General features: G+C 43.6%; 3 protein-coding genes across 6 annotated transcripts in view; 1 reads left to right on the top strand and 2 right to left on the bottom strand.

Moving 5' to 3' along the window:
- LOC110982619 (uncharacterized) overlaps positions 1-18,216 on the top strand; it is a 155,295-nt gene that overhangs the window by 47,485 nt on the left and 89,594 nt on the right. The window lies entirely within an intron of this gene.
- LOC147796277 (actin, cytoskeletal 1A-like) lies at positions 1,596-7,437 on the bottom strand. Of its 2 annotated transcripts, none has more exons than XM_087148226.1 (5): positions 6,990-7,437; positions 5,618-5,785; positions 4,590-4,829; positions 3,950-4,196; positions 1,596-3,451 (listed from the first exon to the last, which is right to left on the bottom strand). In XM_087148226.1, the coding sequence occupies exons 2-5, from the start codon at positions 5,741-5,743 to the stop codon at positions 2,916-2,918; spliced, it is 1,149 nt and encodes a 382-aa protein (XP_087004352.1). In that variant the 5' UTR covers positions 5,744-5,785; positions 6,990-7,437; the 3' UTR covers positions 1,596-2,915. The 2 variants fall into 2 exon arrangements, with proteins under 2 accessions (XP_087004352.1, XP_087004350.1); XM_087148224.1 differs by having other exon boundaries at positions 5,618-5,745.
- Positions 7,928-18,063, bottom strand: LOC147796276 (actin, cytoskeletal 1A-like). 2 transcript variants are annotated; one of them, XM_087147919.1, is made up of 5 exons: positions 17,835-18,063; positions 16,443-16,631; positions 15,354-15,587; positions 11,442-11,688; positions 7,928-9,912 (listed from the first exon to the last, which is right to left on the bottom strand). In XM_087147919.1, exons 2-5 carry the CDS (start codon positions 16,587-16,589, stop codon positions 9,377-9,379), a joined length of 1,164 nt encoding a protein of 387 aa, XP_087004045.1. In that variant the 5' UTR covers positions 16,590-16,631; positions 17,835-18,063; the 3' UTR covers positions 7,928-9,376. The 2 variants fall into 2 exon arrangements, with proteins under 2 accessions (XP_087004045.1, XP_087004044.1); XM_087147918.1 differs by lacking the exons at positions 7,928-9,912; positions 11,442-11,688 and adding exons at positions 12,148-14,149; positions 14,747-14,993 and having other exon boundaries at positions 17,835-18,057.

Raw genomic sequence — 18,216 nt, 5'->3', positions numbered from 1 at the left:
TCCTTCGGTGTGCACGCGTTCAAGGATCGAAGGATCGTTTTATGGAACTTTGATTGGAGTTTTCGTTAACCCTAACTAACTAGGGTGTGTGTAAAATCATGTTAAAATTGGAGGATTCAGGACTGTTAGGTTTAATTAATATAGAGTGGAGTTCTAAGTTTGCACAGCCAACGAGGTCAAGGTTCAACGCTGTGCGACATCCTTCCCGTCCAAACGCACTGTCCGGTAGACCGATGTGGGAGATAGAGATACGGGACTTCATATTTACTTTAAGAGCTTTGCAGATGGTTGTTTTGGTCTCAAAGAACTACAAAAAGTTGACTTGGGCTTTAGAATTCCCATCTGAGAGTGCTCATGAGTTGTAAATCTGAGGACATCAAATCTGTACGAGAAAAACTGTATAGCATGCTAATCGGGAAAGTCAGAAGTAGTGATCATGAGTCGCTTAATCTAAAGCCCTCGGAGCCGCAAAGCCAAAAAGGGGACCTTTTCTCCACGCGGAGAAAATCATCCCCACAGCAGTTCCCGAGCCCTCGGTCATGCCTGAGCTAGGCCTGGACGACTGTTTTATGGTAATCAATACATCCCTCAGGTCCCCTCCCTAACTACATTCCATTATGCTGCTTTGGAAGTACATTTGTAGCGACGCCCCCAAAATAACTCCGAGCTGCGAGGTGGATGTTTTATACTACAAGGTCATTTCCCGGTCATATGGGCATCTTTGGGACACTGATCTTTCAACAATTCTTACTCTGCAGTGCTTGAGGTCTGGCCAATGGGAGTCTACAGGCTTGTGGTGTATGCCAGGGGTGAAGATTATATGAAATGTTTAACCATTGGCCCATTGGAAAAAAGTTATGACCATAATTATTTGGTGATATGTGGAGACTTTTATCCCCGCGGGGTTGGCAGATGTGAGTATAAGTAACAACAGATGAACCATTACTTTCTTTGTCAGACTTACATTTAACAGCTTAAGACTCGCTTACAGACTGAGGACATCTGAGGAGTTGTTTTCGACATCCGAGGACGTGTTCCGTTTGAGAACGTCCTCAGTTTGAAATTGCTTGCAAGTCAAATGAGAGCGGCAAAAAGTTTAAAGTATGAACACAGGAAATGAAGAGGTCTATTGACAACATGAACAAGCCGACGTGTGTGGCAGGGCGGAACAGGATCCAGTAAGTGAAAGCACAATATGTTTCAGCCGAATACACTATGTGATACCTATTTCGGGCTGCAACGATCTGCAATGTCATTGAGCATCATATTATCCGAGGAAGTGGGGAAACCCGACACACTCGTGTGCACTGTGATTTGCACTCCTGTCGATGCTGTCGCAGTGTGTTAACTTTACTTTGGCCAAAGTTCAGACGATGCTCTACTTTGCAGTGTTCATTTGGATCTAATTATAGCGCAGTGGCAGACTTCTGACACAGAAACCAGTATTTGGCGGCAAGTTAACTGGTAAGCACTGTTTTAAATATTGTCATCGTGTTGTTTGTATCCACGTGGTAACAGATTTTTATGCTGGCTGGTACATTTTCTGTCATGCTGTATGTGAATAGCAATAAATCGAACCAAATCAAACCCAATGCTTGACTGCCTCACCACTATTTTATTCTTTTTATCACGGGCCTACAAATATGCAAGGACATGTGTACATCAATACTAACTTATGATTAAAATAGCGTCCCCGATTGCTACAATCTATTGAAATCACTTACGGTATAGTGAAGATTTAACTTTCAGAGATAAAATTGAATAGGGACTTGATGATACGAAGGACACAGCGAAATCGCAGTATTCGAGTAAGCCATCACAAATCCACCACAGGTCATTCAGTCCCAAGCCAATTCGCAAACTATTCAAATGAGCTGTGACAAAAGCATTCTTTTGTCATTGTTCATCCAGATACTGAGGACTGACCTTGTGAAGGGAGTTGTGGCTGCACTTGTCAAGGGAGTGTGATGGACTCGGAAGCAACGCTAGGAACTAGTACGGTAGCCGATGCTATAGACATACCATCTTAGCTGCTTTGACGAAACTGCAGTTGGAAGACTGAGAGGCGATCCTCTACGTCTGAATGCGATCCGTTTTTCATTACTTCACACATTGCCTCTAAAAGGCATGAAATTCAAGCACTGCAGAAAACGAACTTAATGGATTTCGCCCTTCATGGAATAAAAAAAACAACGTGGGTTGCCGATGAAAAGGCACCGAACGCATATTGCTTTGATGTACTGTTAGTAATGAGTGAGCGACAGAGGAAAAGAATTACCCCGGAATTGTATCGTCAAATTACATTGATGAAATGGCATAAACCTAAACGTAAACCTGCAACATCACAATTAAAAGGAGGCAAAAGATACTTCAGAGGTTATCCATCTATGAAATCTACACAGCTCTCGGCTGAATTATTTATGAAAGGTACTTCTAAATAGTGTATCTCTATGATAATCTATTCAGCGCTTAGCTGCCAAACAAAACCACTCAGGTTGACTTGAATCAAAGTTTGAAGGACTTAATTAAGTCAAATTTGGGTCTGCACTGTCGGTGAATAAAATTAAAATTATGACACCAAAGGTAAACCAGAAGCTGAAAAACTGATGGGTTAGGTGATCAAGAACAACTGCGTAGGGAAAGTACGGTTCCTGTCATTTAAGGTTGGAGAAAGCAGGAAATTCAGTGGTGTTTCTTATTTTTGCTTCCATCGCAATCCAGTAGCAAGTTGGCAATTCTGCTGCCAAGCACCCTCTCGCGATGTCAGCCAAACGACAACTGTAAAATTATGTGACCCCATAACGTATCGGGATTTCAACATTCAATCCAATTACAATATTGCATCCATCCAGTATATAATTTAGCATCCCCAAACTGTAAGTCCTTCTTTTGACACAAAACATCGACGTCTTGGCCTATTTCGCTTCCTTTGCGCCACAGCGGTGCACGATACTTGGACCAGACTCTTCGTATTCTTGCTTGCTGATCCACATCTGATGTAGGGTGAGCTGTTTGGCAAGGATAGAGCCACCTATCCACGCAGAGAACTTCCTTTCCTGAGGAGCGTAGACTTTGACCTTCGTCGATGGCGGGGCCAGGGCGGTCAACTCCTTCTGCATTCTATCGGCGAAGCCGGGGAACAGGGTGGAGCCGCCAGCAAGAACCACGGTAGCGTACAGGTCCTTGGTGTGCTCCGCCCCGCACTTCTCAATACTGTCGTGCGCGAGCTGGTGGAGTCCGGGCTGGGACTCCTCGTCGGCCAGGACCGCCGGCTGGAAGAGAGCCTCTGGGCAACGGAACCGCTCATTGCGCAGGGTAATAACCTCTCCGTCGCTGAGCTCGTAGCTGTGCTCCGGGGACACGTCGGGCATTTCCTTCTGCATCTCCTGGTCGAAGTCAAGCGCTATGTAGCACGACCTCTCCTTGTAGCCTCTGATGGCGTCTAAATCCACTGCAATAAAAACAAAGGTGATTTCGGATCGACATGAAACCAATGACTTAGTCCCAAGAGTCCTATTGGCTGCGAATTATCTTTGAAAATGAGTTTGATTCCTTTTCCAAAAGCACTGACAAAAAGGTACAGTCCAGCGTCAACAAATTATGGAGATCAGCGAAAGTTTAAGATTCATGCCGAAGATGGTGGGCAGATTTGACAAAGCGGGAACCAGCTACTGGAAATATGCAGGTGTGTCATATCTTGGCTGGAAATCAGCTTTTGATATAGAGCAAACCTTATTCGCGCTTACAAATTTGCCTGCTTGGCAGCTCTATGAAGTTCTAGCTCCTGCTTCGTAGTCAATGAAAAAGGAAGACTGTTTCATCGGCTACGATAAAAGAATATTCTGCGACGTTTGCGCAATGCACCTTTCAAGTCATGTTTCTGAGCAGGAAAATGCTTAGGGATGGAGTCAGCTGAAATCTAGCCTGAGAAGGTGGTGTAAAAACTTACACCGCGTTTTGAAATTGTATCCGCTTTCCGTAAGGATCTTCGTTAGGTACCACGTCAGATCATAGCCGCTGTAGTCCACACTGAGAATGGCGTCGGTCACCGCGTAGCCGTCGCAGACGGGCACCGCGTGCGAAGCGCCGTGACCCAACTCGCACACGAGTCCCGTAGTTCGACCTGAGGCGTAGAGTGACAACACAGGCTGCATGGCCACGTAGATGGCAGGCACTTTGAAGATCTCAAACATGATCTATGGATAGATTACAAATCAACTTCTGTAAGTTCTGAAGGAACATTAATTGGTCTTAGCAATTTAACAAATTAATCGTTGTTCGTAGGAAACTAAGCCCCAAACTATACTGCTTTTTCACAGACACAAAACGTTAACCGTAAGCAGCCTTCGATCCATCGAATTTAACATTAACTTTTTTTACACATACACTGGTGGGTTGGTGTGAAAAAGTAATTAAAACATTATAAAAGAATTCAATAAATTATACAAAATAAACTAGAAATTAAAGCTTTTTTTCTCAGGTAGAACCCTCACAGGGGTTGAATAAATATCACGGGACTGCAAAAATGAGGCGCACTTTGCGACTTTGAAGAACAAAGTGATGTTGCATGTAACAATAACTTTTTTCACCTGTGCCATCTTTTCCCTGTTGGCCTTGGGGTTAAGGGGAGCTTCAGTCAGTAGCACAGGGTGCTCCTCCGGTGCCACGTGCAGCTCGTTGTGGAAGGTGTGATGCCAGATCTTCTCCATATCGTCCCACTTTGTGACGACACCGTGCTCAATGGGGTACCTTATGCTGAGAACACCTTTCAGGCGCCGGGCTTCACCTCCGATGTAGGTGTCCTTTTGTCCTGGGCCAGCCACGCCAGCCTGGTGAATGAAGAAAAAGCACCCAGATTTAAAATTCCCACAATTCAAAGAGCTTTAGGCCAATGTTTGACTTTTCTGTCATCTTCAACTAAACCTCTTTAAGGAGACAATACTCTTCCGTGTCATTGGACGCCATCTTGTATTTATAGCAGCCTACAGGTGACTGTAGGTCTTGGGAGGTCTTCAAGAAGTTATCAACGTCCTTAAAAAATCAGGAGTGATGCCTTGTCGGAACTTTAAGCGTGCAAACACAAGAAACGTGGGTTATAATGGTTTCATATATCAGCATCTTCCCATGTGGGTTGGCATGTAGGTCGTCGCATTATCCGGCTCAACGACTTAATGAACAACCGCTCTAATGCTTACGAATAACCGATTGAGCTTGAATGACTGGGTAGCCCCAGAGTGATGGGAGAATGACCGTAAAGATGGCTCTCTGCAAGATTGACTATGACTGTCAAATCGACGACTGATCAACCGATTAAATGATGTTTTTTTTCGGGGGGGGGCGGAGTGACTGCTCACCAAAAACGCTGGTTGGACGACTAAACTATGATTGAATGACTACACGGCCAAATGAATGAAGACAGGCAATACGCGGCTGCCCGAGTAACCACTTGTTTAATAAACGGAAAAATTAAAATTGGGTCAATTGTGCTTGCAAGATGATCGAGTGATTGATTCAGTTTCATCAATTTTATGTGTCGCTCCTTACAACTTTGCTCTTTCCTCGGATTAGTAGTAGGGGATATTGGAGGGGTTCTGAACGTACAATCTATTAGACTTACATGGCGCGGTATTCCGACGACGTTGGGGAACACAGCCTTCGGCTCGTCCTCTCCAGTCACCCCGGCCTTGATACTATCGGAACCGTTGTCAATCACCAGGGAGGTTGCTTTGTTACCGCCAGACATTTCTAACAAAGGTGTATTTTGCGTTTCACAAAACTGTAAAACCTGAAGTCGTTGACAGGCCATAAAAGCGGAAAACCATTCTAAAAATTCTAGATCAACTGTCGCCAAATGTGGTGATGAAAATTTATTTCAGGAATTCGACCAGGAAATCCACATCGTATGAGACAGGGTTACCATAGTCACATAATCGCTTTACGCCAAATTTAATCTGTGAAATGAAGGATATCTTTATAAACATCTGTATTGCAACAATAAAGAAGAGGAGTATAATTCAACTGTCTAAAGACAATAGATTGCAACGATGATCATGTAGATGAATGTATCAACTACATATTATTGTTCTGATGAACCGTTGATTTAGTTCAATACAGTACAATCGACATACTTTCGCACAGGTGAACCCTAATTTTCCGAGGCACCAGGGGTCACGCTCCTAACTTCCTAAGGCTACATAAAATGAAAAGCGATTTGGAAACTAGTACATTTCTTCCCAAAGCACGTAAAAATCCTCAGTTTAGCCTTAACTATTACCCTTAGGAAGGCCATAGTCGGTCACATAAAGAAATATCCAACTTTTTACTGTCTGCGTGGGCAAGTGTTGCCCCTCATACGAAATTTTGGCTTTGGTTCAGCCCTTGTCAGGGGACAAAGTGGACGAAAAGTGGTCTCAATAGCCGAACATGGCATGGGGAAATCTGCATACCGTCGCACCACGTAGGCCGCAGTTCTTTAGAGAATGCAGCAGTACCCGACTGTTCCAATCCCAATAATCAACAAGTGATAATTACCGGGCATTTATTTATACTCGGCCAATTTGACATGGAATCGCATACTCAGGAAACAAGAGAAAAAAATGGTTTCCTCGTAAATCAGGTCTATTCTTTAGGGCTTTGAATACTATCGATGAACTGGTTTGAACTTGAACTACTGCATACATGTATATCTTCTTCAAGTCAGCCTTGGCACACATCGACACTCGACATTCCCAATCATGGTTGGCTCCTACAAATAGATGTATTTATCACGGCGCAATTACTGATTTTCCTGCTAAATTCTCTGACCATATCATTTGGGAATATTATTAACCCCTACCACCGATCATCCTTCTGAATTATCACATGAACAAGCATTACATACTACACTCATGTCGCCAAACAAAAAGAGAGGAAAAGCTCCCTACTCTTCACATAATTGCACTGTGAGCATCTAGTTCTGTCCTCATTAACATAAATCCAGAATTCATTACCTGCTTTTTTTCGAGTCCCTATCCCTCGTCACTCGACGTCGGAAGAAAGTCTGAAGTACGCAGGCACTGAGTTGGCCGCAGAACGGAAATCACTGGCAGTTTGGGCAGAGACTTCCGAGTTGCGAAAACGTAGTCGCACGATTGCTGTCACTTGTGGAAAATTCAGTATACTAGGCTGCAAAAATGCTCACTAGTATTAAGAAGTAGCAATCGTGCTACGTGCTACTATACTGAATGGGCCGATCAGACTGTCGATGTTTAAAAGCTATGGTCATTATCATACGCGGTGGCCAACGTGCATAACACCAAAATAACGTGAACTTTGATACATGCAAGACCAACTAGTCGACGATCTTTCCTACTTCAGCCACAGTCCACCGCACTACTAGGCCTGTTAACGTGCCAAAACTCTAGTCAGATTGGTTTTTTTTTTAATGCGGCAGTAATGCAATGCGATCCGTCTCCGGATGGTAGATTCAATATCACAACTGGAGGAAGGGACATTTATAATAATTTATGCTAATATTCTTGATTTTGGGAAGGTCACGTACACGTAGTCCACTTGGCAACTTACATGTACATGTACATGTACATGTACAGTACACTGTACATGTACATATATGGTATTGTGCTTGTAAGTTAATAGTAACGATCGCGACGCGGGACATTCTATTTGCCTGCTGTATAATGCTGCTGGGCCATAGATAAACCAAACTGATTTAAAAGAAAAAAATCAACCAAATGAAAAAGAAGAAAAAAACCCAAGAAACACCCACCAAAGAAAGAGAGAAAAACCAAAACCTAATAAACAACCAACAAAATACCCCAACGAACAAACACACCAAGAAGCAAATACATCAACAACCAAAACAAACAAAAACAAAAAACAAACCAAAAATATTATTGATATGTAAACAAAACAAAGCATAAAAACTAACTCCACTTCCTTCGGACGTTTTAATAGTTCAGACGCTCAGTTTGCCAAAACCGAGGCAAACCCACAAGATTTTCAAACAAACGCTCTTTATATTAAAGAATACGGAATACGGAGCTAGAGTAAACCTTCAAGTTGATTCAGTGTTTGACACGGGATTGATCAATGGGACCATACAATTGAAACATTCTACTAAATTTCACTAAAAGCCTTGAAACTACACCTTTGTTTCAATTAACCTTACTTTAAATTTTGTTTTGCTATTTCAACCCACATCTAGGAGCTTTTTGTCTCAGCGCTAACGCACATTTGTGTATTCATGAGTAAACTATGATGCCATCCAAGACACTGAATTTCAACGCTGCACTATTTGTGCACCAAAAATTATAGATTTTTTTAATTACTGCCATTGTAGATTTAATTTCCCCTATGGCAATTAATTGCTGTTAGTAAACTGCAATAATAGCGTGAACAACGTCTTCTCAGAAATGCTTTTAAATAGCAAATTTGGAGTTCACGACCTGAACATGTAAATATGCAAATTGTACAGGGTCTTCCTGGATTTACATCAAGGCGAAAGCGCCCTCACTTGCGTTCAAAAAGTATATTTTCAGTTTGTGTAACTCCAAAAGAGTTGTCGAACAGTCTTCATGCATTGACGAAGAGTACACACATACACAAAAAAGTGATTCTGAAAAAACTCCATTGCAGGGGCCCTATAAATCCTATCCAAAGCCCACTCTAGCTGTCGGCGATGCATTCTGCTGGGTTCTGTACAAGATGTGTGGCTTTCCCGTACAGTCAGCACGAAGCCAAGAGTAGGTGCGAACTTGGTACATTTTCTACAGTCAGCTCGATCTATCCTTGAAGTTTATACAAACCTTGAGGCACACTGGGCCTGGGTCACTGTTGGCGTATATACACAATTTAATCATATATATAGGCCTTTTGTAAAACCCTACTTTTTAATCATTGAAAAGCTTTACATAAAACTGTGCTTGCTCAGAGTATTTCTGACAGAAGGTACTTTTCGAATAATTATACAGCTCTTAGCTGTCAAAAATCCTTCTCAGGTTAACTTTAAATCTAGAGAACTTAAATTAACTTGAACCTGCTGTTTCAGTGGTTCAATCTAAAGAGACACAGCAGAAGTTTAAAAAAATGGCGGGTGAACTACAACTGCGTAAGTAAAGTACTGTCATTTACAGCTAGAGAGAGTAGAGCACTTGGTGCAGGCTGTTCCAAATGTTTTACTTATGCTGACATCCAGTGTTCAATTGGAGGTTCTACTGTCAACAGCCCTCTCGCGATGTCAGGCAACCCAAAACAGTTACTGTAAAAAGGTATGACCCCATTTAAACATTCATTCCAGTTACAATATTGCATCTAGTATATAACTTTGCACCCTCAATTTGTAAGTCCTTCTTTTGACACAAGACATCGACGTTTTGGCCTATTTAGCCTCCTTCGCACCGCAGCGGTGCACGATACTTGGGCCAGACTCTTCGTATTCTTGCTTGCTGATCCACATCTTATGTAGGGTGAGCTGTTTGGCAAGGATAGAGCCACCTATCCACGCAGAGAACTTCCTTTCCTGGGGAGCGTAGACTTTGACCTTCGTCGATGGCGGGGCCAGGGCGGTCAACTCCTTTTCCAGCCTTTCGGCGAAGCCGGGGAACAGGGTGGAGCCGCCGGCAAGAACCACGGTAGCGTACAGGTCCTTAGTGTGCTCCGCCCCGCACTTCTCAATGCTGTCGTGCGCGAGCTGGTGGAGTCCGGGCTGGGACTCCTCGTAGGGCAGGACCGCCGGCTGGAAGAGAGCCTCTGGGCAACGGAACCGCTCATTGCGCAGGGTAATGACCTCTCCGTCGCTGAGCTCGTAGCTGTGCTCCGGAGACACGTCGGGCATTTCCTTCTGCATCTCCTGGTCGAAGTCAAGCGCTATGTAGCACGACCTCTCCTTGTAGCCTCTGATGGCGTCGAAATCCACTGCAATAAAAACAAAGATGATTTCAGATCGACATGAAACCAATGACTTAGTCCCAAGAGTCCTATTGGCTGCGAATTATCTTGAAAATGAGTTTGATTCCTTTTCCAAAAGCACTGACAAAAAGGTACAGTCCAGCGTCAACAAATTATGGAGATCAGCGAGAGTTTAACATTCATGCTAAAGATGGTGGGCAGATTTGACAAAGCAAATTGATGTGCTAGGCAAAAACCAAGCGGGAACCAGCTACTGGAAATATGCAGGTGTGTCATATCTTGGCTGGAAATCAGCTTTTGATATAGAGCAAACCTTATTCGCGCTTACAAATTTGCCTGCTTAGCAGCTCTATGAAGTTCTAGCTCCTGCTTCGTAGTCAATGAAAAAGGAAGACTGTTTCATCGGCTACAATAAAAGAATATTTGGCGACGTTCGCAATGCACCTTAGGATAGGTTGACAAACAATCAAGGAATTTTATGCACGACCGTTCTGAGGAAGTGTACCTGCTAAACGTTAGTCTGTCTCCAATGGGAGACTTTGAGACGCTGGTGGCAGCAAACATACCGGACTTTTCACCACAGACATTATGCACAGACCGCCAGTCTTACGCGTATGACTGTGATTTTGAAAAGTATGGGCAAACAATAGGCGAAGCGACGGATATGGCAGCGCGTTCAGTGCGCATTACACGCAACGCACTTACATTGCCTCAAATTTTGTTTACATGTGCTCCCAAAATACGTTCAGCTTTTTTTTTGGCTCCTCTGTACTGCTATCTCTTCTTTTCAAACGTTGCAACCGCATTATTTTGAATCCCTTGGGGCTAGATTAAGTAAACAGTGGATTTTTTTACAATCGAAAAAATGGCTTTATAGAATTTTATGGCTGGGATTCTTCAACTGTGAGTAAACTCCCTAAACCGAGGGGTGAATTTGCCCATAATTTTGATTTCAGTCGGGTGTCGCGCACATCACGAAAAACCCCTGTAGTTTTGAATAGGATCTGGCGGCCTTTGCGTTTATATGTCTGTGTTTTGCACAGTTTTACGCGTCCTCAGAACTATGCGCGCATGCTCAGAACGCGCGCATGCACAGAACTGCTACAATGGACTGGTATGTTTGCCGCCACCAAACGTCTCAAAGATTCCCATTGATCACATGCTCAGCTCAGAGCCACGCCATGTTCTTTTCACATAATAGTGATGCCTTGTACATTTAGGGTAAAGTTCTCCACAAAAATCGAAATAGAGAGGATGGAGAATCCCTTCCCTGACCACCACTTTCTGTCTGAAACCATGACCGTGAACATGAATAATCTAGTATTTGCCAATCGGATTTGAAGCTCACTTATCCTAAATTGACCAATCACATTTATTTTGATGGACGTGATACGAAGAAGAAAACGGGTTTGCTTTCCCATTCGTTCGTTCTTAAACAACGCATGGCTTTCATGCATGTCATATTACTGAGCAGCAAAATGCTTCGGGGTGGAGTCAGCTGAGATTTTGCCTCAGAAGGTGGTGTAAAAACTTACACCGCGTGTTGAAATTGTATCCGCTTTCCATAAGGATCTTCGTTAGGTACCACGTCAGATCATAGCCGCTGTAGTCCACACTGAGAATGGCGTCGGTCACCGCGTAGCCGTCGCAGACGGGCACCGCGTGCGAAGCGCCGTGACCCGACTCGCACACGAGTCCCGTAGTTCGACCTGAGGCGTAGAGTGACAACACAGGCTGCATGGCCACGTAGATGGCAGGCGCTTTGAAGGTCTCAAACATGATCTATGGATATATTACAAATCAACTTCTGTAAGTTCTGAAGGAACATTAATTGCTAAAATGCATGAATATGATCAGTACGTGCTCTGCTTGCGTTTCATGAGCCTCAAAATGCAAGATTACAGTGCACGTACATGCACAGTACACGTATATATACGGTACTGTGTTTGTAAGTTAATAGTAACGATCGCGACGCGGGGCGTTCGATTTGCCTGCTGTATAATGCTGCTGGGCCTTAGATAAACCAAACTGATGTAAAAGAAAAAAAAATCAACCAAATGAAAAAGAAGAAAAAAAACCCAAGGAACACCCATCAAAGAAAGAGAGAAAAACCAAAATCTAATAAACAACCAACAAAACACCCCAACGAACAAACACAACAAGAAGCAAACACACCAACAACCAAAACAAACAAAAAACAAAAACAAAAAAATATTATTGATATGTAAACAAAACAAAGCATAAAACCTGACTCCACTTCCTTCGGACGTTTTAATAGTTCAGACGCTCAGTTTGCCAAAACCGAAGCAAACCCACACGATTTTCAAACAAACGCCCTTTATATTAAAGAAAACGGAAAACGGAGCTAGAGTAAACCTTCAAGTTGATTCAGTGTTTGACACGGGATTGATCAATGGGACCATACAATAGAAACATTCTACTAAATTTCACTAAAAGCCTTGAAACTACACCTTTGTTTCAATTAACCTTACTTTAAATTTTGTTTTGCTATTCTAACCCACTTACACATCTAGTAGCTTTTTGTCTTAGCGCTAACGCACATTTGTGTATTCATGAGTAAACCATGATGCCATCCAAGACACTGAATTTCAACGCTGCACTATTTGTGCACCAAAAATTATAGATTTTTTTAAATACCGCCATTGTAGATTTCATTTCCCCTTTGGTAATTAATTGCCGTTAGTAAACTGCAATAATAGAGTGAACAACATTTTCTCAGAAATGCTTTTACACAGCAAATTTGGAGTTCACGACCTGAACATGAAAATATGCAAATTGTACAGGGTCTTCCTGGATTTACATCAAGGCGGAAGCGCCCTCACTTGCGTTCAAAACGTATAGTTTCAGTTTGTTTAACTCCAAAAGAGTTGTCCAACAGTCTTCATGCATTGACAAAGAGTACATACATACACACACAAAAATGATTCTGAGAAAACTCCATTGCAGGGGCCCTATAAATCTCATTTAAAGCCCACTCTAGTTGTCGGCGATGCATTGTGCTGGGTTCTGTGCAAGATGTCTGCTGTGGCTTTCCTGTACAGTTAGCACGAAGCTAAGAGTAGGTGCGAACTTGGTACATTTTCTATAGTCGGCTCGATCTATCCTTGAAGTATATAAAAACCTTGAGGCACACTGGGCCTGGGTCACCGTTGGCGTAATTACACAATTTAAACATATATAGACCTTTTGTAAAACCCTACTTTTTAATCATTGAAAAGCTTCACATAAAACTGTGCTTGCTCAGAGTATTTCTGACAGAAGGTGCTTTTCGAATAATTATACAGCTAAGGCTGTCAAAAATCCTTCTCAGGTTAACTTTAAATCTAGAGAACTTAAATTAACTTGAACCTGCTGTTTCAGTGGTTCAATCTAAAGAGACACAGCAGAAGGTTAAAAAAATGGCGGGTGAACTACAACTGCGTGAGTAAAGTACTGTCATTTACAGCTAGAAAGAGAGTAGAGCACTTGGTGCATGCTGTTCGAAATGTTTTACTGACATCCAGTGTCCAATCGGAGGCTCTGCTGTCAAACGCCCTCTCGCGATGTTAGGCAACCCGCAACAGTTACTGTAAAAAGGTATGACCCCATTTAAAAATTCATTCCAATTACAATATTGCATCTAGTATATAACTTTGCATCCTCAATTTGTAAGTCCTTCTTTTGACACAAGACATCGAAGTTTTGGCCTATTTCGCCTCCTTCGCACCGCAGCGGTGCACGATACTTGGGCCAGACTCTTCGTATTCTTGCTTGCTGATCCACATCTTATGTAGGGTGAGCTGTTTGGCAAGGATAGAGCCACCTATCCACGCAGAGAACTTCCTCTCCTGGGGAGCGTAGACTTTGACCTTCGTCGACGGCGGGGCCCGGGCGGTCAACTCCTTTTCCAGCCTTTCGGCGAAGCCGGTGAACAGGGTGGAGCCGCCAGCAAGAACCACGGCAGCGTACAGGTCCTTGGCGTGCTCCGCCCCGCACTTCTCAATGCTGTCGTGCGCAAGCTGGTGGAGTCCGGGCTGGGAATCCCCGTAGGGCAGGAACGCCGGCTGGAAGAGAGCCTCCGGGCAACGGAACCGCTCATTGCGCAGGGTGATGACCTCTCCGTTAATGAGCTCGTAGCTGTGCTCCGGGGACACGTCGGGCATTTCTTTCTGCATCTCCTGGTCGAAGTCAAGCGCCACGTAGCACGACCTCTCGATGTAGCCGCTGATGACGTCTAAATCCACTGCAATGAAGAAGCCAAAGGAATTAATTCTAAGAGCCCTACTGAGAGCAAATTATCTTTGAAAGTACGTAGAACATTAAGTTGTCTGGACTTCAAAAGAAACATCGATCGCCATACTTTATGGGGGAATTTCCACAGGTAAAGTAAAAAAGTTAAAACAGACACATTACCATAACAGCCTTGAACGAGAAGCCAAGTTAACAAGGAGACTTGGCCGCGTCCAAATCACTTCGGTTGGAAATTACAGCTGAGAACGGCTGCGACGACTACCACGGACTCGTGCATGGGTAATTTGTAGCCACAGCCAAGTAATTCGGATAAGTCCATCAAGCAAAAATTAATTACATGACAACGGCAACCAGATATATTCGCTTAGCAAATTGATGCACCTAGCAAGAATCAGGTGGGAACATACGTTCGTGCTCTAAAGCTCTGCGAAATTGGAAGTTGTACTGTGCTGTAACGTTTTACTGTTTCCTCGTATAAATGATTACATAATTTCGTAACTGTGAATCCTGGGCTTATGGACACAAGATAATTTGGGGTCGGATTCCAGTGGCTGTGTGTCAACCTCAGAAGGTGGTGTAAAAGACTCACACCATGTATTCAAGTTAAAACCACTCTCCGTAAGGATCTTCAGTAGGCACGACGTCAGATTGAAACCGCCGTAGTCGACACTGAGAATGGCGTCGGTCACCGCGTAGCCGTCGCGGACGGGCACGGCGTGCGAAGCGCGGTAGCCCGACTCGCACACGAGTCCCGTGGTTCGACCGGAGGCGTAGAGGGACAACACAGGCTGCATGGCCGCGTAGATGGCAGGCGCTTTGAAGGTCTCAAACATGATCTATGAGTACATTACAGATCAACTTCTGTGAGTTCTAAATGAACATTTTTGCTTTAAACCGTGTAAATATCAATCTCTGTTGACAGGAAACATGTTCTAATCTCCAAACTGCTGTTATTTTAAAAAAGTCCTGATAAAACATGTTAACTTCAAATAGTTGGGGTAAAAACAGTGAATTAAAACTTTATACATATAACTGGATTCCATAAACGATACAAAGTAAGCCTGAAAAGAAAACACTATTCTAAAGTAGAACCCTCAGAGGAATACATTTAGTGTGCTGCAAAACGAGGAAAATCCCAGGCATCTTCAGTAGCACTAACAACTTTGTTGAGCAAAGTGACGTAACATTTTTTTCACCTGCGCCATCTTTTCCCTGTTGGCCTTGGGGTTCAGGGGAGCTTCAGTCAGCAGCACAGGGTGCTCTTCTGGTGCCACACGCAACTCGTTGTAGAAGGTGTGATGCCAGGTCTTCTCCATATCGTCCCAGTTAGTGACGATACCGTGCTCAATGGGGTGCTTAAGGGTCAGGATACCTCTCTTCAGCAAAGCTTCAGCGCCGAAGTACGTGTCCTTTAGGTCAAGTACATGTGTCTATTACAAAAAAAATGGAGACCTCTCAAAGACATTCTCAACACCCTATAAGAATTCAGGAGTGATACTTTGTCGGATCAGTAAAAGACACCCTTTGGCCACCACAGTGGGAAAACTTACAAATACATAATGAACAACTTTTCCAATGGGGCTTTGCATATGGATCGAAGCACCTTGTCTGCATGGTTACACCACTGAATGAACAAAGGAGGGAATGGGTGAGAGTGAGTGATTGAGCTCGAATGATCGAGTGGCTGGAGCGATTGAATAAGATGTTGAAGCAACTGCCTGTAAGAATCAGTGATGAACTAAGTTGACCAGCCCACTGGCTGACCAACCCAGCGACTGACTGATTCTAGAAGGCTGACTACCCAATACACTACAGCTGAGGTCGCACGCGTAATGCTGACCGAATGTGTGAATGACTGCACGTGAGCAAGCACAGGCAAACAAACGGCTGTGTAAGTATTAAATCAACTGTGTATATCTTTTTCTGCCTACACTGACAGTTTTAATACCTGGCTGATCGATCGATTCCAAACCGACTGATTGATTGATTGGTTGGTTGAATTGGATTGGACTGAATTGTATTGGACTGAATTGTACTGGACTGAATTGCATTGGACTGGACCTGACTGTATTGGATTTGATTGGTTTGGATTGGAATGGATTGGTTTGGATTGGATCAAATCGGTTTGGATTAGATAGGATTGAATTGGATTGGAATGGATCGAATCGGTTTGGATTAGATTGGATTGAATTGGATTGGATTAGATCGGATTGGATGTACCGTCGCTTGTATTCTGCACTTTCTTTGAGGTTCTTTGGGAGATCAGTGAAGTTTTTAAAATCTACCTGTGCATACTGCAGCGTAGAATCGCGAGGTTTCCCGACGACGGTGCGGAACACAACCTTCGGCTCTTCATCTCCAGCCAAACCGGCCTTGATGGTACCAGAGCCGTTGTCTATCACCAGGGAGGTTGCTCCGTTATCGCCAGACATTTTGACAAATGCTTATCGTGTCACAAAAATGTCAACCTGAAGCTGTTGACATGTAACAAAAGGGAAACATCAAATAAAAGGTGAAATTGCGACATAATTCCCAGACGGCGGACACATTGCTAACTCGGACACATATTTCCAGCTCGGACACATACATGTATTTCTAACTGGGACACATATTTCTAACTGGGACACATATTTCTAACTGGGACACATATTTCCAACTCGGACACATTCATGTATTTCTAACTCGGACACATATTTCTAACTGGGACACATATTTCCAACTCGGACACATTCATGTATTTCTAACTCGGACACATATTTCTAACTGGGACACATATTTCTAACTCGGACACATACTTCTAACTCGGACACATATTTCTAATTTGGACACACATTTTTCTAACTGGGACACATTTTTCTAGGAACAATGAGCCAGTTCAGCATTTCAAAAAGTCGAGGTCTTTCGGGAACAAAGCATGCGCGCTAATTAGCGTATGCCTACGCTGATTGGACCAAATCATATGAGACGTTTTCTATTCTTTCGATATCTATGGACAGGACAGACTTATCGCGTGCGCGCGTAGTTGTTCGCGAGGTAGCTCTGTTGAAATATCGCTGGGACATTATCTTGTTTTAATAATTCGCTGTTAAATTAGTGATTTTGTTTACCTTTTAAGCACTACTGGAACCCTAAATTTTTGGAAATATGACCAGGGAAAGGCGGTTTAGGGAGCTTATGCATTCCCCGAAATTTCAAGACTTACAACCCCTCAGAAAGAGACCACAAGGGCCACATGAAGAAATTCCAAAGATTCGGTTAGGGATATGCCCTCCCCATGCCTAGCCAAACACGCGACGGCGTGAGGAAAATGCGTGCACTAGTATACATACAACGCGTGGGGGCGCCATTCATTCGAGTATGAGGTTAAGACTTCCGGGTTGCCAAATCCGTGGCTCGAACCATGGAGGAAGGCCCTCCATACTCAAACGACTGCTGTCGGCGTTGAGTGGAAAAATTCTCTGCTGCCATAATGCACACAAACTATCCTGCGGCTTGCATTTTACTTATGAGACATTGAACGAGGGTTTTACGTGCCCTACTTTACGCCTACTGGTATTACTATTAGTCTTGTATTATAGCCATTTATTATATTAACCACTCAACGATCAGACTAGGCTTATATACTACCTATTACTATATTAATACTACTAGGTCACAGGTAGACTAATTGAACTTACTTGCTTGCACTTCCAGGTGGCCCGGTCTCGTCCTGTTCCCTGTCTGAACATACAGTGCACAGTTAGCAAGTTACTTCCAGCAGTGCCTTCGTGAATAACACGAGATGCGACACAGACTGACAGCCATCCACAAACGTAAACAAGCTCAATGCATAGTTAATAGGGGTGCGCGTGCCGGGGCGTGCCTACGTCCTTGCCATGTCATTTCGAGGATGTTATCGCTTTGTGCGCGTGCGCACCTGCACTCGGCCGGATAAAGTATGGAGCGCCAGTTGCGCTCATTGTACGACGATTGGAATTCGCAGCAAATTTGCAAACTTCCTTTGCCGCCAACTGAAACATAAAAACGAGTGGAACACAGATTGCACACGTCACTGATTGA

Source organism: Acanthaster planci, linkage group LG17 (genome assembly GCF_054643075.1).
Source record: "Acanthaster planci isolate LZ-2023a linkage group LG17, COTS_SCS, whole genome shotgun sequence".
Taxonomy (NCBI): Eukaryota; Metazoa; Echinodermata; class Asteroidea; order Valvatida; family Acanthasteridae; genus Acanthaster; species Acanthaster planci.
Note: the sequence above shows the minus strand (reverse complement) of the source record. Positions and strands in the feature narration are given on the sequence as shown.

Excerpts from the sequence above, each read along its gene's own strand:
- LOC147796277 (XM_087148226.1), bottom strand. The coding sequence starts at position 5,743 with ATGTCTGGCGGTAACAAAGCAACCTCCCTGGTGATTGACAACGGTTCC. Across the intron at positions 4,830-5,617 it reads TCGTCGGAATACCGCGCCAT|GCTGGCGTGGCTGGCCCAGG; the intron begins GTAAGTCTAATA and ends TTCATTCACCAG. Across the intron at positions 3,452-3,949 it reads ATACAATTTCAAAACGCGGT|TGGATTTAGACGCCATCAGA; the intron begins GTAAGTTTTTAC and ends TTTTTATTGCAG.
- LOC147796276 (XM_087147919.1), bottom strand. The coding sequence starts at position 16,589 with ATGTCTGGCGATAACGGAGCAACCTCCCTGGTGATAGACAACGGCTCT. Across the intron at positions 15,588-16,442 it reads CTACGCTGCAGTATGCACAG|ACACATGTACTTGACCTAAA; the intron begins GTAGATTTTAAA and ends TTTTTGTAATAG. Across the intron at positions 9,913-11,441 it reads ATACAATTTCAACACGCGGT|TGGATTTCGACGCCATCAGA; the intron begins GTAAGTTTTTAC and ends TTTTTATTGCAG.